The 27992-nt window shown below is 43.0% G+C and overlaps 1 protein-coding gene across 8 annotated transcripts; it reads right to left on the reverse strand.

The window, feature by feature from the left end:
- Positions 1–62: 62 nt before the first annotated feature.
- On the reverse strand, positions 63–27987 carry NOD1 (nucleotide binding oligomerization domain containing 1). Of its 8 annotated transcripts, none has more exons than XM_032107018.1 (12): positions 27904–27987; positions 21029–21367; positions 18998–19172; positions 15994–17797; positions 13873–13956; positions 12764–12847; positions 11150–11233; positions 9442–9525; positions 7290–7373; positions 6585–6668; positions 4450–4533; positions 63–3011 (listed from the first exon to the last, which is right to left on the reverse strand). In XM_032107018.1, the coding sequence occupies exons 2-12, from the start codon at positions 21242–21244 to the stop codon at positions 2939–2941; spliced, it is 2856 nt and encodes a 951-aa protein (XP_031962909.1). In that variant the 5' UTR covers positions 21245–21367; positions 27904–27987; the 3' UTR covers positions 63–2938. The 8 variants fall into 8 exon arrangements, 7 of the variants coding, with proteins under 7 accessions (XP_031962909.1, XP_031962935.1, XP_031962917.1 ...); XM_032107044.1 differs by lacking the exon at positions 27904–27987 and adding an exon at positions 27561–27866; XM_032107026.1 differs by lacking the exon at positions 27904–27987 and adding an exon at positions 27210–27866.
- Positions 27988–27992: the final 5 nt, after the last annotated feature.

The following is a 27992-nucleotide window of genomic DNA, read 5'->3' on the forward strand; positions in this document are numbered from 1 at the left end:
CAAAAAGTTCCTGTCTGCTTGACAGGGCTTCAGCAGAGCCCAAGCACTTGCAGGCAGCTTGTTCTTTAAAAAGCTGTTTATTATCACAGTGGACAAGTGGAAAAACATGATGCAGTGTACAGAGAAGGCTTCAGCAAATTACAAACAAGTCTTAAAAAAGTTACAGTTGTCTCTGAGTAAACAAGGCTCTCACTGCAAGCTGCAGAAGCGTTGCTCCAATGCCCCTTGCAAACAGGCTGCTAAGACTACGAAGAGCTTCAGCCAGAAATGCTGTGCTGAGGAACAAGGGACATCTGGCTGCTCCCAGAGCAGCAACCAGTTAGCTCAGCATGACTCCCAGAGCTGTGATGTGCTCTGTGACGCAGACCCCCTGCTCTGGGTGAGCTGGGAGCAGCAGGATGCTATGAAACCCCTCAGGCTGGACAAACCCAGAATGAGCTGTGCTCAGACCTTCAGCCCAGTCCAAACAAGTGTTTGCTGCCCAAAATCACCTCTGAAAGGAGTGGCTGTGACTGGCTCTGTCTCTGGCACTGTCATCAGTGCCAAACCCTGTCCTACATGGAGCTGGGCTTGATGCTGCCACCACTTACCCTGAGGCTGCATGTAGCTGCTTCAGCCCCATAAATGCTGCTGTCCCTGAAAACACCCCCTGGATGCCCAGCTTGTAAAAGCCAGGTATGGAACAAGATTTGCTGAGCTTGTCACTACAAACAACACCAAAGGCTGCTCTAGCCCAAAAAAGGGGCAGATTTGACTGCACTGGAAAGCTTGGGGGGAGCTAATTTAGTCAATTAGTGAAATGAGGACAGGAACTGTAGCTTTAAATACATTTTCTACCTGGTAAATGAGCAAATAATTCCATGATTAGGGCAAAGTAGGAGCACACTTCCTCAAACACAGGCACATGATACCTCTGGTGAAGGCCCTTCCTTACACCAGTATCTTCTCCCTTCCATCAGAGTAGGCTGGCAAAACACACTTTGACAAGGTGCATGAGTCTCTGATTTGTAAAAGTCACTGAGAAGTCTTTAAAGGCTTTGCTTTGGCAGATGTTTTGGCAATTGAAATCCAGCTCATCTGTAACTGTGTGCTCTTTTGCTTCAGTAAACAAATGGCTCAGGTGCAGAAATCATTCAAGTTAGCTGAGTTCCCTCTGTCATGGTTGAAAAACCTCATCTGTCTCCCTGCGAAAAATCAGTGTTGAAACCACAGGCATGGAGGAAAAGCCATGGAAAAATAACTAAGTTGGTTTTCTTCCCTTTTTTTTCTTTATAACTTCAGGTTTTGTGAGAAGCCCTATGAGTATTTTTAAATGTGTTTTGTCAGAAGCCCTGTGAGTACTTTAAAATGTGTTAGGGAGCTGAGGGGAATAGACAGAATTGAAAGCTGGGAAAGGTCTGCTACCACACAGGAAATGGAGAAGTTCTGACCTGCAAAGCAAGCATTTTCTTTGCTTCATGGGGCAGATTTGGGAGATGGGAAAGTGAGGGTTTACTGGTTTGGCATTTTAACTGGAGATTCTTCTTCCAGCCTACCAAGGTTTTGTGGGTTAGTCAGCAAATGGAGAATTGCTTCTCAAAGCTTTTTTTTTGGGGGGGGGGGGGAGGGGCGTGGTAACATGGGAGAAGGAAGGAAAATGGCTCACGCTTTTCCATTTTATGTTCCTACACTGTGGAGTAGAGTTTGAGTTTATAAAGCTCCCAGAAAAAATAATCAACTCTGTTGATTATCAAAAATAAAAAATAAGCCACTCCTGTGCAAACTGGTTTCTTTTAAAGCATCTAAAGTTACACTCCCTAAACAATAATCATTTGGGGAAGGATAATGTTTTCTTGCTGGTCCTTACTATTACTACTGCCTCTTGCCTTGCTCTGGCCACTGATTCAAGCATAGACTAAAAGCTTTCCAAGCCAATCTCAATCCTCCTGTGTGCTTGCCTGTTGCTGGGAGAAGGGATTTCTACGTGACGCAGTTGATTTTCAGTCGTCCTTTCTCCCCACTGATGCTGGGCAATGTGATATTGGTGTAGTGCCACCAGCATGGTGTCTAGGCCAGGAGCCAAGGCAATGAACAGCCTGCTAATTAATTGTTCACATTTCTCTCCAGACCCCCTCCCCAGAATAAACACTGTGGAAACAGGAGGTAGCTGTTTCCATGCAGCCCTCTGGAAATTTGAAGCAGAAGTGGTTTACTGCTGGTGTTACGGTTTTACAGTGATGGCAGTAAGGACTTCTGGTTGCACAGAAGAAGATGGATTTGCTTTGATACGGGAAAAAAAGATTACTGAAAGTAATCTGAGCCTGATGCATCCATTTCTACCCACCCAAAAAAACCCAACAACAAAAAAAAGCAGTGTCTACAACACTGCCTGTAGTCAGTGGCGAAATATGGACCTAATTTCTAGGCAGGAAGAAGGAATTACGTTCAAAACACTGACACCAAGAAACGACTATAGATACTGTTTCTGGTAAAGCTGTGTATATTCATTTTCAGTTCTGAGGCAGGCAATACTCTGAGCAGGTGGAGTTTGTGCATCTTGCACCCTTTCTTGCATATGTACGTGTGTGTCCTTATTTACGTATATAAATAAGTTAAGAGATTATTTACAGCACTGTACAGAATAAATCTAAACTCAGTTATCAAAATGCATACACCTGCCAGTGGATTTAGTCTGTTAACACTTTGCATTTCATCTTCAAAGCACCGAACAAACATTAATTATTTACCCAGGAAACTTCCCATTCACCAAAAGGATTAAGAATAACAGGCAGGGTAAGGGATGGAGCTGAGGGAGTGTGGTGTGTTCATACAAAGGTAGCTTATTGTGTATCTCTCTCCTGCCATGAGCACTGTAGATTTATGCCTTTATAAACTCTGCAGTCCAAGTGTAGGAGTAACTTTTGATAACACAAACTTGGCGAAATGGGGAAGTCCTCATTCAAAAGCAAATGATCCGCTCTTCATTTTCAAAAGCTTTGGCCTCTTCTTGGCTTATCAGGTTCCCATTCAAGCTGAAGGAGTAAAACAAAAGGGATGTGAAAGTAAGGTAGTGACTGTCCCCCATCTTCTATTTTCCCAAGGCTTTGGTGCAGAGGTTTGCAATGCCACGTGGGCTGCATGCTTCAAGGGCACACAACTGGGAATGGGCATTAGGCAGGCCAGATACAGCACTGCTGTTCCCACTGCACATCCGAGGAACAAGGCTTCTCCCTCAGAAATAAAACCTGAACACACACCTAAGCTCCAGTAACTGAACTCGGTGTTGGGAACCCAGCTGTTTGCATTTCAGCAAGCAGCACATAGCTGACAAAGGTTCTTCCCATGCAGTGGGCTGGTTTAAAGACATTTAAAGTCTCCAGAGCATTTTGTGTCTTCCATGACAACATGGGAAGAAAATTCTGTGAAGTACTCAGGCATTATTAATGTGAAATGACCAACAGCAAAATTTTCAATTCTGGCCACATAATTTACATTGGTACTTACACCCTTGAAAATGAACAGCCTGGTTAAGTGCTGCTCTCAGAAATGTTGAAATCCATTAAACCATTCAGATTTACGAAATTACTTGGGTTAATGAATGCCTCTGAACATTCAGGCCAGAATCAAAAGACAGATTTCAGTCTGAAGATTCAGAACGATCTGAGGGGGAATGGATGCCTCTTCTGTAGACGAAAGCTGACAGTGGCTTCTGAAAAAAGTACCTCTTCCACATCTCCAGGGAACACACTAGTCAGACAGTGAGTCACTGTCTTTCTAAGCAAGGATTCAGTGTCCTTTCACTAAAACAAATACATATATTTAAAAATAAATTTCATGTTCAATAACAAAGCAGCAGTGCTAAAACCAGCTCAGTTCTATTGACTCCTGAGCTCCCTGAGGTGAGGGAAGGAATGTGGTATTTGGCTTTCTGCCGTAAATGTACACGTGTGACTATGTGATGCCCACCTTATCTAAAGCAAACAAATCCTACAAAAAGTTAATCTTCTTGTAGCTTAGCACTTTCAGTGTGTTTGGAGCACCACCTAAAAAAATCCAAGCACAAATTCTATGAACCAGACTAGTAATGCTGATTAAAGGTAACCAACCATCTCCTGCTTGTTGGCACTTAGGTGCTGAAAAGCATGAACATGTTCAGAAGCTTAAAATAAAAACAACAGGACAAGCAAAACTTGGTCTATAAATTCAGGCCCTGATTCTGCAAACACACACGTTCTGCAAATCAGTGGTACAGACAGATGTGAACTAAGAAAACTGCCTGACATTCAGAACACACAAGGAAATGTTTCAGTGGCAGTGGATTTTTACCTGTTTGAAATCCACAGCTGGAACTACAACCCCTGCCTCACATAAACTTGCTCTGAATTTTTTAGGCTGGGAAATAGTAAGGCCAGCAGGGTTTTAAAGGGAAAGAAAGTTTACAAAGTGAGCCTTTGAGAAAGGGACCTTTACCAGATTTCTTGAATAGTCGTGTTCTCCTTGAGAGCTTCACTGAGGCACTTCACCCCTTTGGCTGTAATTTGATTCTGGATAAGCCTAAAAAAAAAGCATTTCAAGTCAATCTAACATGCAAACTAATTAGCAGCACATGCACAACCTACAATCAGCTTGACATCAAGGAGCAAAGCTGTCTGCCACAAGAAAATTCCTGTGACTTTATCTGCAAGAATGGTACACAGTATTGGTCAAATGTCCCACTTTCAGAGAGCTCAGAGTATTAATATTTTCCTTTTAATCTTGCATGTGGTTGCCTTCTGGAGATACTGAGCATTTTAATTACACAGCTGACAAATTTCTGCTATGAACTGTTCACTAGTGGTATGGGATTGTGATATTTGGACAGAGACAGACAAACCTCTTAGCTCTGCTTTCTTACTAAGAAGACTGTGAGACGTTTTTAAGTGATGTACAGGCCCAGTGTAGGCCTAGTGTTTTAGCAGGAATGATCTAGAGGCTGCCTGTTGCAGCAGCTGCCAAGTCCTCCAGTCTTGCTTATCAGACCAACAAGATCTTTGAAAAATAAAGCACTGATTTTGACTCTGGTATGAGCAGGTGCAAGTCCCAGTGAAGCCAACTTACCAGCTATAAATTATGTCTCATCTGAATTTAGGGAAGAAAAAAAGATACGTAAGATCCTCAAGCAGTGAAACTGATGAAGCAGTAGGGAACTCTTATTAACCACTGTAGACCATCCCACTAGCTAAAGATGAACAAAGGCCACTCATCTGCATGAGTATAAAAATACTCATCAGCCTAGCCTAACTCAATACTCACCTTTCAGTCTACCATGCTGAGCCCCATAGCTGTACCATTCCATGTGACCGGTTGCATGAATCCCTCAGGATTCAGGATGAGACTGAAAATTGGAGTGCATTGAACAGTCTCTTAGGGAGGGAGGGAAGGAGGCACTCCCATTGAAGGAGTTTCTGCACTTGGTATATGAATCAAAGTGCAAAGGGATCCAGTAGAATCTTTCAGCTACTGGAAAAAGACTTTAACTCTGCCTCAAATTCAACTATCTATATAGGTCACCACCTTTTGGAGGAATCCACTGGTGTAATCAACAAAGTAGGATATAAATTTGTCCACTGGGAGAAACCCTTGGACAATACTGAGCCATGGCAAAGACATTTATCTCGATTACTATGCCTGCTTTGGCTGGGGGAAGTTTTATTATGAATTCAAGCCAAACTGCTCAGTGAATTATATCTGCAGCTGTGCACAAAGAAATCAAGCGCTTCCCCCACCGCCTTTTCATTTTCAGGGTGATGGGCACCACAGCTTCTGCTGCTTTCCAAAGAGGCTACGAGTACTTGGCACCCGTGACAGCCAGCATGCTTCCTAAGGGGCTGGAACTAGGATTAATACAGGGAGTGTGCTGGAGTGTGGTCAGCCAAGTGTTTGTAAAGAGTGTAAAGGGACTCCATTCCATGTCTGATGTTCCCTTGATCACTTCAAATGAATGGATGGCTATTTTTTTTACAGCTCACATCTGCCCAACCCCATCCATTGGCAACCTCTGGATTAGAAATGCCAACACTATGTTTCCTTAGAAGTGTAACAAGTCTCACTGTGATTGCTAGAAATAATCCCTGGTTTCCTGGGGATTGATGCCTTGGAGATGAGTGTCTTGCATCAGTGTATTGCTAGCCCTAAAAGAAAGCATCAGGCAAATGGGACATGTATTAAAGTGTCTGTCATGTAGGTTCTTGGTTGAACAGCTACTTTCATAGTATGATGATAAACAGAAAGAATTGTAATAACCTTATTCTATTCTAGCTGTCTGCTTGGTTGTTTTAGGGGTTTTTTTGAAACTTTTGATTTTGAGGCTGGTACTGTTCCCCTGACAAGAGATGAAATCAATCATTAGTTTGAAAGTTACCAGAAACAGCTTGAACTTTTCCCTGTATGAAAGCAGGTTCCAAATGCTAGATAGCAGCTTTATTAACTTCCCATTACAACTGTCTACAAGCAGTCAGCTGCATCCAGACCATGCACAGAAGCTCTTACTGTGACCTACATACACTTGGAAGGTGAAGCTTTAATGTAGAGCCAAAGAGCCTGTGCCACTGTGGAATGTAACTCACCATAAATGCACCAGCTTCTTGTTGACCTTCAGCATCTCTGCAAAACTCATTGCTGCTTCATCGTCCAGCTCATTTTTAGTCAACCTAAGTGGGAGAGAAAATGTTCACTTAGGATGTTATAATTATTTTTCAGCCCCCTGTTTTTGCAGCTTGTCTGTGACTTAGCTTTAGACAGCCAAAGGGGGATGTGCTGTTCCTGCCCTGAACAATTTGTAAAGGCTGGACACAAAGAGATATTGAAGAGAAGCCCTGGAGGTAAAAGACACAAGAGTATCAGATCTTTATTTCTCTGAGCAATGTTCTAGTGATACTTTCTCATGATGCTTTAGTGTCAAAAAGGTGGATGAGGTGTAGTGGGAAAAGGTACAGACAACACTGAAGAGGTGCAAAAACTGAGGACAAAGAACTTGATTTCAGATGATGGAAGTGAGAGAAAATGGGGAAAGCAAGATGGAGGGAGCAGAGCAAGGCATGACACTGGGTCACTGGAATGCATCCCAAAGGACACATGCTGCTGATCCATTACTCATGTCCACATTCTTCCAAAGGGTATCTTATAACTTGCTGATAGTGAAAGCACAGGGGATGAGGGGAGGGAGAGAAGGAAGAGGGGAGAGTAGGAGGGGCGATGGGATTGGAGGAAATAAAACAAGATTTTGCTCTGGAAAAGGAAGAAGAGGAGAAAGAGACCACATTGTCAATTACCAGAATATCCTCACGGAGTTGTTGTGTTGCATGGCTTCAGCAATACTTTTGCCTCCCTCTGTCGTGATGCCATTGAATGCGAGACTGTGAAGTAAAGATACAAATGTCTAGGAAACAGCACCACTTGGCTCTCCCACTGCCAAATACAAGTGAATATTCTGGATGATCTGCTTCCCAGTTGTACAGTTCAGCATGTGTGTTTCAAAGGCCCACACGCTTCACAAACCACTGAGTCCTTACGACTTTTACAAATGAGAGCAGTTCACAGGCTGCAGCCTGAGTGCAGGTCTATCATACAGGCCATAAAGTTTGCTGTCAGTGAGTTGTGCTCTTGGGGCTGACAGCAGAGTTGCACCCAGTAATTTTGAGAGTCAAGGCTTTTAACAAGAACAAAGAGTTGTGCTTAGCAGTACACAGGTTTTTACATGCATTTGTCATCCCTGTATGAACAGGGCACTTTGTCCTTTAAGTCCTTCAGGCATCCAAATACCTCATTCTTCTTCCAAATACAATACCTTCTGTTGTGTATGGAGAGATGAGCTTGTAAATGCTTTCCATTACAAACCACAAACATTTCTTAGTCTGCCCTTCATTCTTTGAATCGACATTGGAAAATCATCCAGTTAAAGTTATGCTCTGGGCTTTCAGAGTTCAAAAAGCATCTCCCCCCTCAAAATAATGCAAGGCCTCAGAAAAGGTAGAAAGGGGAACCAAGCAGAGCAATGGCACAAGTATGTATTGCCATGAGACCCGCCTAGCTTCAGCTTAAACTGAATATTCTCAGTCCATCGTGGGCCTAAAAATGGCAAATAAAGTAAACTGATGTAGTAGGGCTTATCTACCCTTGGTCTTCACACAAAGCTACCACAGGTGCTTACTATGAATTCAAATCATGGAGCAAGATTAACCAGAGGGAGATAAGAAATGAAGCCAAGAGCAAGTACACTGCAGAGCAGAGGATTCACTTTGCACAAGTGCCAGCAAACCTGAGCTCAAGACAGCACAGTTACTCCTCTTTCTTTTTGCAAACACATTCATCAGCATACTTGCTCTTGTCTGAGAATCCCTGAGCTCCGATTCAAGTTCAAAATGTTTTCTTTCAAGTCTGATGTGTCCTGGATGGACTGTGCAATCATGGGAAGATGGCTATTTCAGATGGCTTTTAAGTTTAAATATATCTAGGTCACTGCACCTGTTCAGTTTTTAATTTTTAAGCTTGACTACTTGCTTGCAGAAAAGAGGACAAGGCACCAGCTCTGAAATCCCCGGATGTGAAGTGGCAGCAATAAACTCTCCAGAGATCCCCGAACTCCCAAAGTATTTCTGAAGAAACTATTGCCATGTGCCACCTTGTGGGGAAACTAAGGAGCCTTGTCTGCTCCCTCACCGTGGAAGCCAGTGGAACTGGGAGACAAATGGAAAGGGTCACCATGAACCCAGTGCTCCAGCTGTGTGGAGGGACTCCAAAATATCTTTAAATCTTTAAATTCCCAGCCAGCATTTGAAAGTCTGGCAGGGAATGGGTTGTTTAACACTGCTGACTTCTCCTTCTGCTGTGCTTCCAACCTCACCCGTGTTATGGCTTCCAGAAGGCTGGTCTGAGATCCATCCCTGAACTCCAGGGAGGACAACATCTCACTAGCACTGAATGTGTGGTGGTGTAGCTCCACTGAAGTACAGGATGAGTCCAAATATAAGAATGTCTCAGCCCCTACCCAAACACATTATGGCCTAAAAAGTACTTTGGTAAGAGTTGCTGCACCTTCTCAATAGAAACTGTTAACGCGGAGCTCACTGGGAACCCGGTTCTGTGACAGCTGGTGCCTCCTTCTGCTAATGCTCCCAGATCAAAATGGCACCCACTGACCATGTGCCTTCACAAATGCCAGAACTCTGTGCAGCATGAGGGGAGGAGGTGCAGACAGAGGAAAGGATGCCAGTTCTGTGGTATTTTTAACTTGCCTAATGGCTACACAGGGCTTTTTGACAGAGTCTGGCCTCTTGCTTGCACCACAGACCTCTTGGTTGCACAGCAAAGGCTCCAATATCAGATGGTATTCCAAGCTAACACTTGGTGAGAAGAGTCATTGCTTCACAGCAGGATGGAAAAGCCAGCACTACACAGAGCTGCCTGGCTCTGCAGGTGTTTTACCTCACATTTGTTAACCTGGGGTGGTTCCTCAGAGCCTCTGCAAATGCCTTTGCTCCTTCATCTCCAACTTGATTACCCCACATCCTAGTGAAGAGAGAATAGGAGATATCAGTTGTGCTGCCCTACTGACTCTTGGCAATGCATTCTCTCTCTTCCTCTCCCCCCCCCTCCCCTCCTTCCTGATTACTTCACAGTCTTTCAGGCTTGTGAGAAGCCTGGCAGGTACCCTCCCCACTGAGGCAGGTATGTTCCACTCCCTGCACATCACACCAGTAGCCTCGGCTGACTCACCAGTACCCTCAGGCCACAGCACAGAGTCAGCTCTAGGAGACAGGCTGCTGCAGCAGGAGTGCTTTCAGGATCACCTTGCTGCACATTGGTAAGGAATAGTATTTCCAATGGCAAAACAACCCTTGATTACACAAAGGGTTATTTTGTGAGAGAAGGTAACATGCTACAAGCTGGAGAGATTTGATCAGAGACCACAGGTATCTGGTCAAATCCTTACTATGCAGACTAACCACTTTGAAAACTCACCCTGTATTATAAGGTTTGAAAACACCTCTACTGAGGTCTAAGATGTTGGGTTTTTTACAGGGACCCTGGCTTGATGACTCAGGGCCACACTCATCTTACGGGTAATTAGTTGGCAGCTCTTTTAAAATCAATTGAACTCTGTGGTATCTAAACACACGGACTTCCAGTAAGTTCCCCAGAATTTCCTTGTCCTTCAGACCCAGTGCAGTTTGCTATTTAAACATTTCTGTCCAAGCTATCCTAAATCCATTTGGAGTGATAATTTCCTCCACAAGAGAAAATAGGAGTCTTTCACTGAAATTACAGCAAGTACAGCACAGCAGACCCAGCTCTATGGCAGTGTGCAGGTTGTTCACTGTACTGGTGAAATGTTGTAGAACAACAAAATTAAAGGCCAAAAATCTGATTGTACAAATCTGATTTTCATGTTCACACCTACTGTGATTTTCACAATGGCCAAGCAGAGGTTTTCATTCCATGTATTGAAGGACTAAATTTTAAGAAATATGTTCTCCTGTAGAGTGAAAAGAGGAAACTGGGATTTGCCAGAAGGGGGGAAAAATAAATAAAATGAATCAAACCTAGCACCTTTCATGAGAAAGAGGGCAGGAACTAAAGGTTTGGAGTACATTCAGACCTCTCTCCAATAATAGCAGACTCTGCAGTTAGGGACAGACTAAGAGAAAAGGATGATATGAATTCCTTTTTATTCTCCCAGCTCACACCTTTATCAGGATGTGATGCAGAAGGTCTGACAGTTGTAACAATGACACTCAATAACTAGGTGCTGTGCCAGTTGTCATAAAACCAGACTTAAAAATAACCAAGTATCTCTAGAGGAGCTGTGCTGCCATAAAGAAAGTGGCTAGCTTTACTGTCCTCTTGTTTGCTTGTCTCTCCTTTAAGGTTCTGTCAGAACAGTGAAAAAGAAAAAAACAGATGCCAAAGCACAAACCAAACATTGTGTGAACTGAAGAACAACAAAGCAGCCCTCCACGGAAACGAAGAAAATGTGGCTGTGCTTCTACACTCGTTCGCTCTAATGCTGCTGTTGAGGAGGGAAGGAATAGCAGGAGGAGAGAAGGGGAGCATGAAAAAAAGGAATCCTAAGGGATTTACAGGTGCCTTGCCAAGATCAAGCCTAAGTTCTGCTCCTTAGCACTGAACTTACCCGATTTCAAACATTGTCTTGCTCTTCTGGATGGCCTGGGCAAGGTACTTCCCTCCTTCACTTGTTATTTTGTTTGCTCCTATTCTGCACAAAATATATAAATTGATGAGGTGCATCACTTACAGCTGTGCAGCTATCACAACACCAGTTCAGAAAGCCACACAAGTATTTAAGGCTAATTAACTCTGAAGGCTACCTGCAGTTATCAAAGATTAACTCAGAGTAAAAAAATACTGCAGGCACTTGACCTTTGACTAAAAGACATAATTTTATGTTGTCTCTTGCATATTTTGCATGTCAGCCCTCCAAATCAGAAGTATTACAGTAGAGTCTTGGGTTTGGTGCTCAGTATGTTAGAAATGAGCTTTAGGAACTGATCCTCAAGGCAAGGACCCCGGCCTTGTTTGTAATATAATTCTCACCAATTGCTACAGAGCTCATGAATTATATGCAGCATGTTTCATGATGCCACAGGGAACAGAGTATTTCTTGACTGTGTGTTTCCAGAGGAGACTGCAGCTGATAAGCAGACTGCAATAATTTCAAGTCTTTCTGTTGTAAGCACAGGCTCTAGGCAGTGGCATAGCTCAGTGCAGCAGTCAGTCTCCGGCTGGCATTTTACACAAATTTCTACTTTTGTCCTCTGTGGATATCAAATAGCTGGAGTTCAAGGGAGAGATAATTGCATATAGATTGATTTAAAGAACAGACCAAACCCCCAACCCCCCCAAGCCACCATATTTACATAAAAATGTCTTGTTTGGCTGACTTCGGGCACATGAACGGGCACTCTATCTCAGAATAACCTCTAGGGTTACTGTGCAGCCTGAAAGTAACCATCTTTCAACAGGCTTTTTTGTGAAAGCTACATTAAATAAGCAAAACACTGTCAAAGCAGTGAAAGGACTGAAATGCTCCTGGGTTTCAAAATTCTGCAAAAATTTCAAGTAGGAAGGATGTGGCTATAGTGGGGTTTCAGACCAAGTCAGTGGTAGAACAAGGACTAGAACCTATGAGTCCCTGGCTGCCTGTTCTTATGTTCCTACCAAAGGCTGACATTGCTGCAGTTACCTCTGGTTTCTGCTACGGTCACAAACAAACCGCTGGTTAATGATCTACCTTTATGTCCAACCAATGTGCATGGCCAGACCCTCTTATCTGGGGAAGTTCCAGGAATTAAAGGGAATAACTCACCAGGTGAATTTGCAGAATTCCAGAGTTGAGGTATGACACCAGCACAGCCTGACCCCAGTGGCCCATAAAAGATCAGACACTAAAAAGCTTGGTACTATATCCAAGGGAATTTGCCTACAGGAAGCAGCAGCAAGGTCCATGCACAACTTCAGCCTCGCTCAGGTGCTCGGACTGGATTTAGGTAAAGAACAGGTCTCATGCACTCCTTTAACTCACTACTATATTCCAGAAAAAACTATGGATTCAATAACTTCACCTGCTACCATCCACTACTAGACTACTGCAAAAAAAAAAAAAATACAACTGTAACCTATATTATATTTCAAATACAATTTTTGTCTTTTTTTCTACTCTCCCTCCCCTTTCAAGTTGCTTTACCTTAATTAGGACACTGTAGAAAGGAAAAAAAATCCAACATACTTAACATATTCCAGGCTTGAACACTCTTCAATCAGTTTTGCAACATATTTGGCTCCAACATCGGTGATCTGATTGTTGTATAAGCTTAAAGAAAAATCACATTGGTAAAAATAGGTTATTACTGCTGTTAAATATTTACAACCTGAATGTTTTATGCTGCACACATAGCATCTATCTTTTCTATACGGCTTTGTACATATTCACAGTTGCTTGTATTTCTATTTTGATACATAATTCATATTGTGATGGGCTAGATTTAAATATAAGGAGACCAGACTGCAAATCATGAATATTTATATAATTTTTAAAATAAATGGTCTCCACAAGCAAACAAAGCTTTCCTTTATTCCTGTGCTCATACAGAAATAATACTGCCAGAAGATAAGTCAAAAGAGAAAACACCATAATGTACCTTTGGTCTTTTAAAAGTCATAAAATCCCCTTGCAAATATTACTGAAGAGCAGATATCTGAGCAGTTGTACTTACATTAGGGCACTGGAAAAAAAAAGCTATTCTTGGTATTCAAGTTCACCTTTCAAAAAGTCATTTTATGTAGCTACTTAACCAAGAGCAGGAAGTCAGAGCTAATGTGCCTTCCAGCTTCAACTTCATTAAGAACTAATTAAGCTCTTGAAAGAAATTGGTATCATGAACATGACACTTGAAACTGCATGTTCCTGACACCAGTCTCTATGAAGCTGTATCTGCTTTGCATAGTGGAAATAAATCAGTTTACAGCACAGAAAACAGAAGGCTGTAACTACACACACTCTGTTGCTTGCACTCTCTCCCTTCCACAGCAGAAGGCTTTTGGTATAAAATTAGCATGCCCACACAGTTCAGTAACCTGACAGTGGTCCACACTGTGTCACAGAAGGGTTTGATGCCTGCAGGAGGCCACCCCATGAGGCAGAGTGATGGGAGAGGAAGCTGTGGTCCGTGTCCCAGTGAACTGTTCCAGCATAATTTCTGACACAAAAAGCTGCTGTGCTTAAATGAGGAGGTAACTGTAGTTTCTACCCCACCTCTGCTGTGTCAGTACTGTCAGCATTGGAGTTTCATTTTCTAGTATCACTGCTGAGTGTTTTGCTCCCAGCTGGGTACATACCCCAAGAAAGACACAATTTGGTACTTGGAGAGTTCTTCATACAAGATCCTTACGCCGTGATCTGTGACCTGATTTACACTGAGCCTGGAAAGAAGGGAAGGAAAAGTCTGAATCAATACGTATTACAAGTGTTCATAACCCATGAGTTAACACATGACTGGAGGCCTATGCATTTTCCTCTGATATTTTTAAAGGTCCTTATGCCACATATTAAAAGCTGTTAAGGGAAATGTGAGCTCAGCTTTATATGGCTCACTCCAAAACCGATAAAAATCAGAAACCCCGGATCTCCTAGGTAATGCTCTGGAAGCTGTCCACAGAACTGAGAACAATAAAATGTAGGAAGTCAGACACCAGATAAACATCTCACCCTCTTCCTGTGCTTACTGTGATTCCAGGAAGAAAGTTTGCTTAACACCCTAGCAAAAGCAAGCTGTCCAAACTACTAGTCTTGCAATGTTCTCTCTGAGTACGTAGTGAAAGCCAGGCATCTTGAAAGTCACAACACATTCAGGCTTCACCAAAGAAAGGTTGTGAAAAGCCCTGGCCAGAAAACAGAACTGTGGTCCCATGGGTGTGCTAGATGTTTCTAATTTTATTGTCCCAGCCAGACATGAAACAAATCAATGTCAGTCATTCACAGAATGAAAATACTTCTCACTGTTGTTTGGAGGTGGGTAGTTTTTGTTGATGCTTTTTTTTTTTTTTTTGTAACTTCTCAAGCTTTTTCACCTTCACTAAATGGGACAGGCTCAAGTGAAGCATTCCAATTGCCATGAATTGCATTTTCTGGGTAAAGCTGTTCCTATGAAAGCATTTTGACCACATTTAGTTGGTACACAAATTCAGTAGCTGATGTTTTCCTGCTGAGAGTCCCTTATCACCAACAGCCTCCCTAGCCTTTGCAAGTTAGCAACCTGATCCCTTTGGAATGCACTAGCACACAGGAGAAATCAGCCAATTTCTACAGGTCAGAACAGTCTGCTTCTTTGAAAGGGATGGTTAAGCTGTTGGAAACATTTCCTAACCTGCAGAAATTGCTTATTAGAAATGAATGTCCCAGCATCTTGAGATCCATAAAGACAAAAAGGCAGCCTAAAAGACTGTTTTGGTGCTGGGAATGGTGTTAAGACCACACTGCGTATGGCATGATCACATGATAGGCACAAAGAATGAAACGCTGGCCTTTTCTTCTTTGTTTTGTCTTACATACTTATGCATTTTCCCCAGGAGTTTCCTTATTGCTTTCTCTTGGGAGGTCAATTTGCAAATAACTGGAAAAAAAACAAGTGTCACTTGCTTTGATTTATTCCTAGAGGAAAACAATGCAGAGTGCAGCCAAAGAGGAGGAATAAATCCAGTTGCTAAAAAAACATTCTCATGAGGCTGAAGAAGCTTTAAAAAAGATATATATGAAGTTCCCGATTTTCTGCACCTAAATGTTTGGACAAATAAGATATAGCTACATGGCACAACCTCAAAGGGATGGAGGTGAAACAATCTGGCCTGAGATGTTAGAGGTGGAGTTAGTTCTCCCTGTTCACACCAAGCCATGTTCTCCCTTCACATCACCTCAGTGAAACACCACATCTGAAGATGTCAACTACATCCTTTCATGGACTACTATGTGATAGCTTTTGTCCTATGAAAGCCAGACATTTTGGCAGGATGCAAAAGCAAGAAATTCAGCGCTTTGGATCAACGGTTATTGTGAACAGCAGATCCTTCCTTACCCCTTATGACCAAGGGCAGAGATGGCCTCAGGCAATCTTCAGATAATGGAGGGTGCCCTTCTGTTTCCTTCTTCCCTTAAGCACTTTCTCTCATAAAAATCCTCTTCTGAGACAAAACAATTTGAGATGGAGCTAGCTAAACCTACAGGTTTAAACAGTCTGTGCTTCTAAGGACTTCTTACCACCCTTTCCATTTTGGTTTCCAAATTCACAGCTTATCCCTGCTCCTGTGACTAAATGAACAAAGATTTCAGAAGATATGAAACATTAATTTCCAGCAGCAGTAATCCTCATCTTTCTCCACTTCCGAGATCAATTCCTTCAACCTACCAGTTTGTGGAATAAATGAAGGATAAGCAAGGACCTGGTTATGTACAGAGACTCCTACCTGATCACTGCAAGCTTGCTGAAACAAGGTTGCAGCTGTCTTATTCCATAGTCATTGATGTTGTTGTTGTCCAAATCCAGAGCCAGGCGCTTTTGGAAGTGGTGCACAACAAAGGAAATGGCACTGCAGTCGGCAGAGCAGGCGTTGCAGTAGGTCAGCTTGATGTAGTTGGCATGCATGCGGCGAGCAGCCATCCTCCCCACCTTCTCACTCTGCGTCTCGTACAGGCACCTCAGCATCCACACAAAGTTGGGCTGCACCTGCACCTGATTGTAGCTCGTAAGCCTGGACCGAGTGAAGCCTTTCAGGTGGGATTTCATGCTCTCCGCAAGGTACGTCATGAGTGTTTTTCTCTTCCTCTTAATGACTGCAGGCGAAACTAAATGTCTGAAGAGCTTCTGCTTGGATCCAGAAAGTAGGCCACAAAGAAACATGTTGGTAAAATTAAAGTGTTCTTTATTTTGGAAAGGATTCTCCCCTGCTATACGTTTCTTCAACCAGGGGATACGAAGGCAAGTAGGCTGGGCAGTCTCAAAGGAAGAACATTCATTGAAAAACTCAAGTAATTCCTTGGCACCCACCTTCTCCTCAATAACCAGAAACAATGCTGTGAAAAAAGACTGAAGGGTTACATGCAAGAACTCATAAGTGGCCTGACTGTCACAGCCACTGTAACTTTTAACTGTCCTGAGAAAGCCCAGTTGCAAATCTTCTTCAGAGATGTTTGCTGATGAGACCTTCTCTTGCTCAAAGATAAAGAAAGAGTTCTCCATCCCTTTGTATGCCATTTTACCCAAAGCTAGAAGAGTTTCCTTTCTTGATTTGAACATCTCTGCTTGGCTCCTGATACTGTTCTTCAGCAAACTTGTTTTCACAGATCGGTTCAAGTGGACTTCAATCATGAGCAAAAATACATCTGTCAATGTAACGGAACTGTCTGGAAGCTCGTGGTTGTCAAACATGGAATGGAAGTGTTCATAGCATTTAAAGATAATCCAGCAAAATAAAGGCACTGAACACAAACTGCAGAGATTTGGGTTAGCTTCCAGCTGGTTTGATACCAGTGCTCGTTGCCGCTCATCTCTGAAAAACATAGCTGTGTATTCCTTCAGGTTATTCTTGGAGAAACCACGGAGGAACACTTTCTTCCTAATGATATTTTTTTGGATCTCAGTTCCTGTCCTGGCAGTAAGAATTTTCTTGCATCCCTTAAGAAGCTTTCCTCTGAGAAGGCTTACGAGCAGTGCCAGGGGGTGGATGGGTTCATTGGGTGAGCATATCTCAGGTACACTGCTGAGATCAAAGTTGGAATAGATCTCATCAAAGCCATCAAAAGTGAAAAGAACTGTATGAGGGAACTGCAAGATGTGATGGAACACTTCTGTGGGGTCCTGGTCTGGGTAGCAATTATATTTGAAGAGCAGGTCTTTCAAACATATGGCTTCATCTTCCTTGAAGCAGCTAAACATCCTACACCGAAAACGGAAGAAAAACTTGGCCCCTATGTCCAATTCTTTTCTGGCCCAAAGGCTCTGTATCTTTTGCAGCAAGATGGATTTTCCAATTCCTGCATCACCATAAACATAAACAGTCTCTCCATCTTCATTAATTACCCCGACTGCATCATCAAAAAGGGCTTCTAATTGACCCATCTGGCCAAGACTCTCATTGTTAAAATTGACCAGCTCCATTATACTGTTGGAGTAGATTTCTTCAAGCAGCATCTCCTCCCTCTGAGCATACAACATAACAAACTTGGAGTCCCGTCCCAGTTCATGTCTGAGTTTCTGGCAATACCTGCTAACTAAAAAGACAGTGAACTATTACTAAAAAGACTATTATTTAAAAACCTATGTATACAATGACCCACCCCTTTGAGAACTCAGAGGGGGTAATAAACAAAAGTAATTCTAATGTGAAAAGGATTTTTTGGCAGATTGATTCTATTTGTGCTGCCATCATCACTCACTTGGGAAATTCAGGTGCTAAAGAAAGGTCACATGTGAGCCACCATTTCCTGGCAGCCAGTACTGATGCTGCATTGGTTTAAGGGGCTGCTATCCTTCAGCTGAGACTCAAAGCCAAGCCCCTGACCCTTTGTTAAAGGCTGCTTAACTCTCTGCAAAGGCTTGTAGGAGTTGTTGGCCACTGATTTCACTGTACTCATATGCTACCTGCAGTTCTATCAGGTAGGTAGTTATTCTTTCCTAACTTCTTTGGTCATTTATATTGTAAATAGAAGCCATGCATTTTAGAAACAAAGTGCCAGGCACCTCAAAAGATTTTTTTTAAGATGACAACAAAAAATAAGAATCTCAGTTATTGCGCAACGTTGGCTTGTGTTTTTCAACAGAAATTTTGCTTCAGATCGGGACAAATTATATTTATGTAGTATGGGAAAACCTCTCCAGAGGAAATAATTTCTGCAATACTTAAACTCTGATTTTTAGGATTGCTAAAAATCATCATTTAGGATGACAGAATAATTCTGGTTGGAAGGGATGCCAGAAGGTCTAGTCCTACCTCCTGCTGAGAATGGGATCATTTATGACATCAGATGAGGTTACTCAGGGCTTTGTCTAGTTGGATCTTGAAAACCCCCAAGCATGGAGACTGCACAGCCTCTCTGCTCAACCTGCCTCATTGCTTGACTGTTCTCATCATGAAATACTAGCTAGTCCATTGCCAAAACACCACAGTGTTGCTAATAAATTGTAGTAGAGACCTAGAAAATACTACAGCTGGTACAAGGTGGTTCTGCCATTGTGTTATATATCCACAAACAAATGCAGAAAGAACCTGAGTTTAACAAAACAGGATGTAATTTATCAACATCACCCTTGTGTTACACAGTGTGCCTTTTAATTTGGCCACCACTGCTAGCAAGCACACAGTTATTTTCCCTGGCTGTGCCTGTCTAAACTCTTACTCTTCTGTCACCTGGTTGGAGCTTCCTACATAGCAGGGCAGTTCTAAGGGAAGGGATAGAGAAGCATGACCTTACCTGGATCTGTATTTACCACAGGTTTACTACAAATACTCTCTGAAGGCTCATAACCTATTTCATCCAGCCAAGGCTGAAGTTCATAGTAAGCATCAGTGACTTTCTGCAGGACATAGATGAAATATTCTGAAACTTCTTCTCCCTTGCTTTGAACCAAGTCTAGAATTTTGCGAACCTGAAGAAACACCATGGGAAAAATCACTGATACACAGCATTTTATCATAGTAACACTTGTTAACTGCTTTAGGATCCTTTCTGGACTGGAGCAGGGGGCCAAAATCAAAGTGGCTGCTTCAAAAGGGTGAAATCAAAATCTAGCTCTGAATTTGAACCAACACAAAACTCAACTGATGCTTGTGTTTGAATGTTGCAAGAGAGTTGGTTCTGCAATTTAAGGTCTGAACTTGCAGCTCAATCATGTATCAACCAGAAACAAAACAGATGAATACCACTCCTCAAGAGGGAACCCAAAAGATTTCCTCAGCTTGGCTAGATAGTGTATTTTAAATCCTGTGCTGGTTAAAATGAAAATAGAGGTGGTTTGTCAGTGCCGTAAATTCACCCCCTGTATTGTAAGTACTCCAGTCACATTTGGATTTACCTCAGGATCCAGCCAGGTCCAGAGCAGGGTAGGCTGAATCTGTCCCTGGATCTTAACGCTGAGCCAAAACCCTACAACTTTTCCTTCCAACACAGCAACTCAGTTCTTCAGGCTCTCTCTGTACAATGGCCCCACTGCCTGCAGCTGTTACCAAAACTAATGGCTACCAGGCAGTGGCTGGAGCAGTTCAGCACGAAGTGTCACCTCCACAGGCAAGGCAGAGGGTGATCTCTGTGCACCAGTACAAGGCAGCCCTAGTACAAAACCCTCTGCAAGACAGAGCAATCATCTAGGGGCACATTTTGAATGTCAGGATCCCCTTGCTAGAAATGAATGAAGAATGCAGTTCTAAACCACACAAAGGGTTTCCAGAGACTGGTCTCTTGTGAGCTTAAATCAGGATGATGATTACGTGCAGCACAGCAAACACATGGAGCTTTTTGTGACAATTTGTATGCTCTAAAAAGCAACTTTATGCCTTCCAAAGAAGCTCCCACAGAGTCCACTTCACTTACACTAGTGTGGCCTGCCCTCTGTCTCTGCTAAGACTCCTGATGCATGGCCTCCCCCTCAGCTTTGGTACAATCATGCATATTATGCTGAACAACAAGAAATTGAGATAATCATACAGTGTGCATTTATTCAGCTTTGACCCTACACACAGTGTGAGCACTGTGTTACCATTTCAACATGCCAGCAAGAATGATTATTTTATGAAAATCTGCACTGTTGGTGAAGTCCAAGGTCTTTGAATTTTTTATGGTTTGCCTGCCCCTAACTGTGACAGGGCTCTGAAGCTGCATGACTGGTTGGTCTGGGAAACAATCTCCTCAGCTGTTTCAAGTTATGATGCAAAGACCAACTGCATACACAGTAATTTTCTCCTAACGAAAGACCAGGAAATAATTTTTGCTACTGATGTTTGAAGATGAATTAAAAACTCAAATATGCCAGGACACATCAATTTTCCATAGAAACATTTACAATGTACATAGATCTTTAAAGAGAAAGGAAGGTGTTCATACAGACAACAAGCAATCACTAACTTCTAAAACAACATTTCATTTCTGTCTCTCCTAAAGCAGGATGATCTGTCCCACAGCATCCTAAAGCAGATTTTCCTTGCTATACTCTAACAACCATGTGGCCACCGCTTTATCAGAGGACAAAGCTGCAGCTGGGAGGGACAAAACAGCAAATATCACCCTGCTAGTTCTTACAGCTGCCAACGGGCATTACCAGCAGTGCCAGCAGTGCTGGAAAGGGATGTGCTGGAGATGCTCATCCAGGAAGAATGGGATGGGAAAACTCCAAAATAACCAAGATTAGAAAATACACTAGATGTAAAATTGTCAGATAAACCCTTAAAATCTGGTGACAAACTGAAAGTAACCAAAAGCTTCACTGGCTAGAGGAAAAAAAAATTGTACCTTATCTGCTTGAGTAGGAAACTGGACAGCGATCTCTGCATCTTCAGCAGAGAAGTAGTCATTCTTCATCAAGTTATCAATCAAACACTGTGTGTTTCGGATCCTACCAACCAGAAGCTCTCGGTGAACCTTCAGCAAAGCAATGAAGGATTGAGGGCTTGCTCCTGGAGGTTTTTTCACAGAAATATCCACATTAGCACAAAGTTGGCCTTCCATAGTTGAGATACCAAGAAACTGCTCCACCAAGCCTCATCTTTGACCAACTGTCCATTTGTAGTGACAGGTCAGCTTGAATTTAACTTCAGGCAAACAAGAAATCTGTCCTTCACATCACCGAGCCTGCAAAAAGTAATTGTACAGAACCTCAGTTTAAACCTTATTCTATGCACATACATCCTCCAATTAGACATCACAGAATACTCCCAAACTCTGTGTAGTATCATGGCCAACTTTTTTATAAGGTTTCTTCCTTAGGTACTTCCATTTATTTGTTCAGGTTTTGAAAAATAAAATATCTGTAACAGGCAGTCTCCCTCCTGTACCAGTATTTTACTGTAGCTTGCCTCAAATACCACCACTGGCGTCTGCTTTATTAACTGCCTGTTCCTAGTGCATCATTTAATATTTTTTATTAGCTTTTCATGTTTCAGTAGACAAAGCAGGGCATCTGTCCAGACATAATCTGGACAAGGAAATAAATGGAATAAAATTATGCTTCTTAGCAATTAATTTTGTAGGAGGAATTAATTTATAGTAGCAATTCACTCTGCTTTTTCGTTGTTACAGCAAGAGACTCTGTACAAAGTGCTGCCAATATAATACCCATTCCTGAAAGCAAGGCTTTGTGAACTCTGAGGCAGTTTTAGCTAAACTAGGGTAAAGAGTTTAGCTTCAGGACACCAGATTCACCAACATCAGGAGGGATGTTATTTTGAAACCATACTCTTTAGCATGAATGCTCTCTCCTTGTCTGCAAATATATACACAGTGTATGCCCTTGTTCTCCACACCCCTTCTTGGGAAATCTTTTTAGACGGCCATTTATTCCTATCTTTTTCTACCAGGCATAAAGCAAGAGGAATCAGGATCAGACTGCTCTCTATTGTATTACTAAAGCAGGGCTTCTTGTGACTGTAATTAATGTGTCTACCATATAGTAGGCATGAAGCTATATTGTAATTACAATTCAACAGTAAGCTCTTTTAGGTACTATCTGGGTACAAACTTGCACATACGATTTCCCATGCAGGAAGCTAATTTTTTGCCAAGATCACTACTGAATCACCTCCACAGAGACAACGAGAATTTGCATGATCAACACAAATGACTGTCATCGCCCAGTAACAGTTAAAACATACTGTTGTTTCAGCAGGTCAAGGGATATCTGGAAAAATGTTCTTAGATTCTGATTACAGTCATATCAACAAAAACAAAAGACACACCCCTCCAACAAATCTGTAACTGTGCCAACTCTGCTGCTACAAAATTCTCACAATTTCCCAAGACATTCACAGTGATGGCAAACTTTTTCAAATGCTCCCCAGAGATCCCCTGACAAGCTGTAACTGAGCCCTGCCAGCTCACAGATTACTCTAAATGACCTGCTACTGGAACAATCTCACTTCTATGCATTTTCTATACCAGAAGCTGCTGTCTGCATCAGTGAAGCTTTGCCTGCTTGATGCTGGAGAAAGACATAGTTTATGCTACTGCATTTTAGTGATACTAACTATCTACACTCAAACCAGCAGGGCAAACCAGCTTAGCTCCTCGGATTTCCCAATAGGTCCCAGCTTACGGTTGCTGACCTGCATGGATGCAGATAACTGCATTAAGAGTTGGGCTCTCCAAGGGCTGAGACCCGGCAAATCCCCAGCATAACTGTTCTGGGTCACAGCCAACTCCCAAAACGGCAAAACTGTTTCAAACAAACGGAATGTAACCAAGTGATCTGAATTTCTTACCACACCAGTGACTGCATCTACTCAGACAGATCAACCTTTCATTACGCCATTCAGATGACCCACCCGAGGAAGTGGCTGATTTCTGAGTCACTCAGCTTCCTAGAATCCACACTGGCACATCTCTTTGTTCAAGAAGGCTCATTCCATAAATGAAGACCAAACATGTTGAAAACACCACTTACTCTAAGGCTTTTTTAGGCTTTAGTTAAAGAGAGAGCATCCTCTTAAAACATGCAGTAAAAATATTAACCCTGTTCTTTCAAGATACTGCATCCACCCAACATTCCCTGCTTGCTTTGGTTGTTCTAGGACCACATTATTCTAATGCATTTTCTTTCTTCCTACTTTGTAAGAAGAACTGAGACAAATATTCAGAAAACCATAAGAATGAACCAAAGCACTGTCAAGTGTACAAACCAAATAGAGGCATTTTCTTCACTCTTTCAGTTCCATCTACAAAGAGCACAAGAAAAGAAAGAAGAAATACAGCAGCAGGACAGAACATGAAAAATATGGAATGACCAGAAGGCCTCAAAGATGTCTGCCCTGCATCTGACTTCATCCAAGTCAGTACAAATCCTGGTTACTACTAGAAGGGGTGTGCATACATATGCTGCAGGACAGAGCATGTTCCCTTTCACACAGGGTCATCTGCAGGGGAATGGAGAAACAAGAAACCAAGCAAAAAGGAATATTAAGTAAGGCTAAACATCAGGGAGAAAAGGAGAAAGAACAAAAATGCCAAGGAGCAAAGTCAGGACTAGAAATATGAATTCTGTGCATGGTGACGTACTCAGTGATATTTTCAATGAAAATATTAAATTTAATGCAAAACCCCACACCATCCAGTACTGGAGTACGCAGTACTTTTCATTAGTACTTTTTAATAAGAAAAAACGGAAATTTCCACCATTCACAGACTAAGAAAATCCATACCAGATGAAGAGCTGAACACTTTAAATGTTGCTGGAACAGAAAGACTTCCTGCTACATTTTTTTCATAGCAAAGTGTACTAGCTGTATGAAAAAACTTGACATATATGATTCTGTTTCACTAGGGCTTTCTTGGTGTTGTTGGAGTTTTTTTTGGTGGTGCTTTTTAAAACATGAGGCCAATGTGTGACAACATGAGGTCCCCAGCTTATCTGCAAGCCCATCACCTCTCTTTCTGGAAAAAATCCCAGCTTCCACAGTGCTTCAATGTGAGTTTTTTTCAGTGAGGGAACACAAGGTTACTATGTCTCTTGTGGAAGGATCTGTTAGTTTTACAACGCTAGGTTACACATCTGGTATGTTTAAAGGTAAGTGCTTATGCAGCTTGTTGAAAGCACTTCCTTGCTAAAGTGCATGTAGCGTTCTTTGCCTTATCTTGGGCCCTCCAGATGCTGGATTCAATTCCAGTGCAATTCGTCTGACTGATGTTGCATCAGTAATGGGGATGCTGTTAGAAAAGACTGAGACATACATTAACGTGAGACACCTCAGTGCACTGTCTTCCATTTCTAAAAGGGCTAAAGTGAATAAAATAATTTTTAGGAAACACACCTTAAGGCTCTTACAAGTTGCAGTCAAAACAGATCACCTATTCTAACAGCAAGAGTTTGTGAACACATCTATTTGGAGAAATGAGCAAGAAAAAGGGAAGGATTTGCAAGCTTGACAGAGTAGCTGAAACAGCAGAACACCTAAGGAGGAATGGAGACAGCAAGACAGATGATACCTGAGTGAAGCAGGAGTCTGGTATGGGGAGACACCAGGAGGAACACTCATGGGGAAAAGCTTCCTATCTGGGAACAGAATGGGTTTCTTGTTCCTAAGAGGAAAAAACAATGACTTACTGAAGAGGCTGCCAATGATGTTGGAGCGGAAATGCAGTTAGCCATTTTGAGGACAGCAAAGTCCATCAGGTGAAGAAGACAGGAAACAGACTAGAAGGAATTAAAAAGAACCTGAGAGTAGAGTGCTTAGCCACCAGCTGTAAAAGCCAAGAAGAAAGGGAAGAAAGGGAAGACAGGGCCTTGGCCAAATGAAATGTTGCTGGGGATTGAAGCGATGTGAGAAGCAACAGTAAGTGTGGCAATCAATGCTATCATAAACCTGTGTAACTGAGAATAAGAAAGAGGAAGTGAGACGGGGATCAGGCCAGGAATAAGGAGGGAAATGAAAAAGGGAAATGAAATTTGTCATAGTAAGAGGTACAGTAAAAGCATTAGTGCCTCCAGCAAGGTTTTGTACAATCCATGTCAATAAGCAGCAGTGGTGCTGATGGCTTTTGCATGAAGGCACTGGCACTTTTGTCTAGTGTTTCCTCTGAGTTCCCTCTACTCTCAGCATTGTGCAAGCATATATACATTTCTATTTTTCCTGGCCCTGCCCTCCTCACATCCTCTTTTCACTGAGATCTCCTTGCTCTTCTAACAAAACTGCTATGCCTGTTCCACTTGCAGTGCTGCAAGACCCCTGGCAGCAAAGAATGTGCTGGTTTATTGCAACAAGGTCTTGTCAAAGGTAAATGCTGTAGATAAAGGGGCTGAAGGATCTCACATACTAGCTAAAAAACATTTCCACTTTTGGGTCAGCTAGAGAATTGAGTTCTTATTGAGCTGGCTGCTCCGAAGGAGACTATGTAGGATGATGCAGTAAAGACAATACAAGGAGCAACTTAATTAACAACTGTTCCTTAAAGCAGCTGATTTGAGACCAATCTAGAATATTTCTGAAGAGCAGAAAACTCAGTCAATACTACTTCTTCTGCAGTCTTGCTACTCTGACAAGAACAGTTCCTCTAAATTGCCTGTGAAATAAAGTCCTGTGCTACTTACCCAGTTATCTGCAGCCAGTAGCTGGAATATCTTCAGGATTTACACAGCACCTAGTAGCCAGCTCTGGCAGGGCAACAGTGAGACACACAAACCTGAGTGCCAGCCCAGGGCTAGTGGAGTCCCCGCTAGCAAAGCCTTCTGTCCATAGCATTCAAAACGCAATTACTCTTCCAGAGGTGGCTGTATGAAAACAATGCTCCATTTCACATGAAATGGAGCCCTGTACCCTTTGTGTCTCCAAGTCAGATTTGTTTCCTGAGAAAAGCTATTTTACAGCTACTCACTACAGAGTCATTACAGCAAGAGGAGAACAGGAAACTTTGCCGTGCTTGGTAATCTGGACTCAATCAGGTCAGTATAAATTCAACTTTTTGCTATCATGGGGAGAGACAGGAAAGAGACCAATTTTCCACATCTTATGTCATGCATGCAACAGCAGTCAGTCTTTGACTATAATGAGTGAATAAGACACCTATTTCCACACAGCAGCTATTTTACTTAGTTCAAGAACAGTAAAACACATGCAGAGATCAGAGGCAAATGGGCACATATGCTACACAAAAAGCCTGCCGGTTTGATGAGAAGCAATGCAATGTATTCCCAAAGGTACTAAAAAATAGCCTTTTATTTTTATAGCAAAAATAGTGCATTGGTAGAGCTTGTACGGAGTCTCTGTGCAGATCTTAAATTATTCTGTTTGTGTAAATTAAAGCATACTCCACACCCCACTTCACAATCTCTAACTATCATCACTCATGCTACATATGTCAATAAATGCCCAGGGAGCCATATGTTAACATCACGTTCCTGTAAATCCATTACAACTCATGTGCTCTTGCATCGCTCTGGGGTCATGGAGATCAGCATCTTTCAGTGGTTTTTCCTCCCTCCCTCCCCTCTCTCTCTTCTGACTGTATCATAAACTTCTGTAAGCATCTCTAGTTATTTGAAGAGCAACAGACACAAAAGAACACAGAAGAAATTATTTCTGCCTCCATCTGGTAAAATGGCAGGCTTTTCTTTAAAAGGCACAGGCTTTGACAGAAATATTCACATCCCTCACAGGTTTTGTTCCTACGTATCCTAATTCTATTTGTATAGAAAGAGAACTTTATATATAGTGTTTGGATGCATTAAGAAGCCCCTGCCAGAAAGACTTTATGTGGCTTCCTTATAACTCCTTCCCGGTGGGAAAAGATCAATAAATAATAAGTAGCCACAACTAGAAAGCAAAGAAATTTTCTCCAATCAGAGAAATCTTGTGGATTTTTGTCGTTGTTGTTGTTGTTGTTAAGAGATAGAGGAGGAGGGGGCAATTTACTGCTGTCTATAAACATGGGACCGCTTTTCTACTGTCATTTACTATTTTCACATTCAAGCAGCAGTGAATCCTACAAGGAAAAGTTGCAGCTGATAGAATCGCGGCCAGGCCACGGGGCACCATCCTGCCCTGCGAACCGCTCCCGCCTCCCGCTCTCCCAGCTCCTTTCGCGTTAAGTGAGAGAAGCACCGGGGCCTAAGCGCGTGCCGCGTGAGTCCGCGCATGGATTTGGATCTCCGCTCCGGCTTTCCGGGAAGCGAATGGCTCATTGTATCCCGGTACCGCCGCTCACGGGACAGGCGGCCGCCAGGGGAGGAGGGGAGCGATGCAACCCTTCCACCTCCTCCGTCCGTGGGACCTCGCCACTCTTCCCCACCAGCCCTCAGGAACACCACATCCTCGCCAGCGTCTGGAACACCATTTACGCCGGGTAGCGCTGCTGTGCTTCGTCCGAAGGCGTTGTCCCCACGCCGAGGAGCTGCGGGCGCTGCTGCCCGTCCCCTCTCCCACTCCCTGTCAGCGCCTGCCGCCGCCTCCCCGGGGCGGGAGGGACTCTCCTGAGGAAACACGCAGGAATCCCGAAGTTTCCAGCTCAGGAGCGGCGCAGCCCTTCCCCTTCCACCTCGCAAGCCTTTCAGGCGGTACCACAGAAACTTTGCTCTACAGAAAGCAGACACTCGGGCTCACACTCGCCAGCCCTCTCCCGGCGCCGGCCCGCAGCCGCACCCCGGCACCCCGCCCGCGCCCCGGCCCTTCCCCGGCACTCACCGCGGCGGCGAAGGGATGGACGCCAGAGGAGGAGCCCACGGGCGCTTCCCTCACCCCCTCCCGCCCCACACATGGTCTCTCCTCCCCAG

The sequence above is a fragment of the Corvus moneduloides genome, chromosome 1 (assembly GCF_009650955.1).
Source record: "Corvus moneduloides isolate bCorMon1 chromosome 1, bCorMon1.pri, whole genome shotgun sequence".
NCBI classification, from domain to species: domain Eukaryota; kingdom Metazoa; phylum Chordata; class Aves; order Passeriformes; family Corvidae; genus Corvus; species Corvus moneduloides.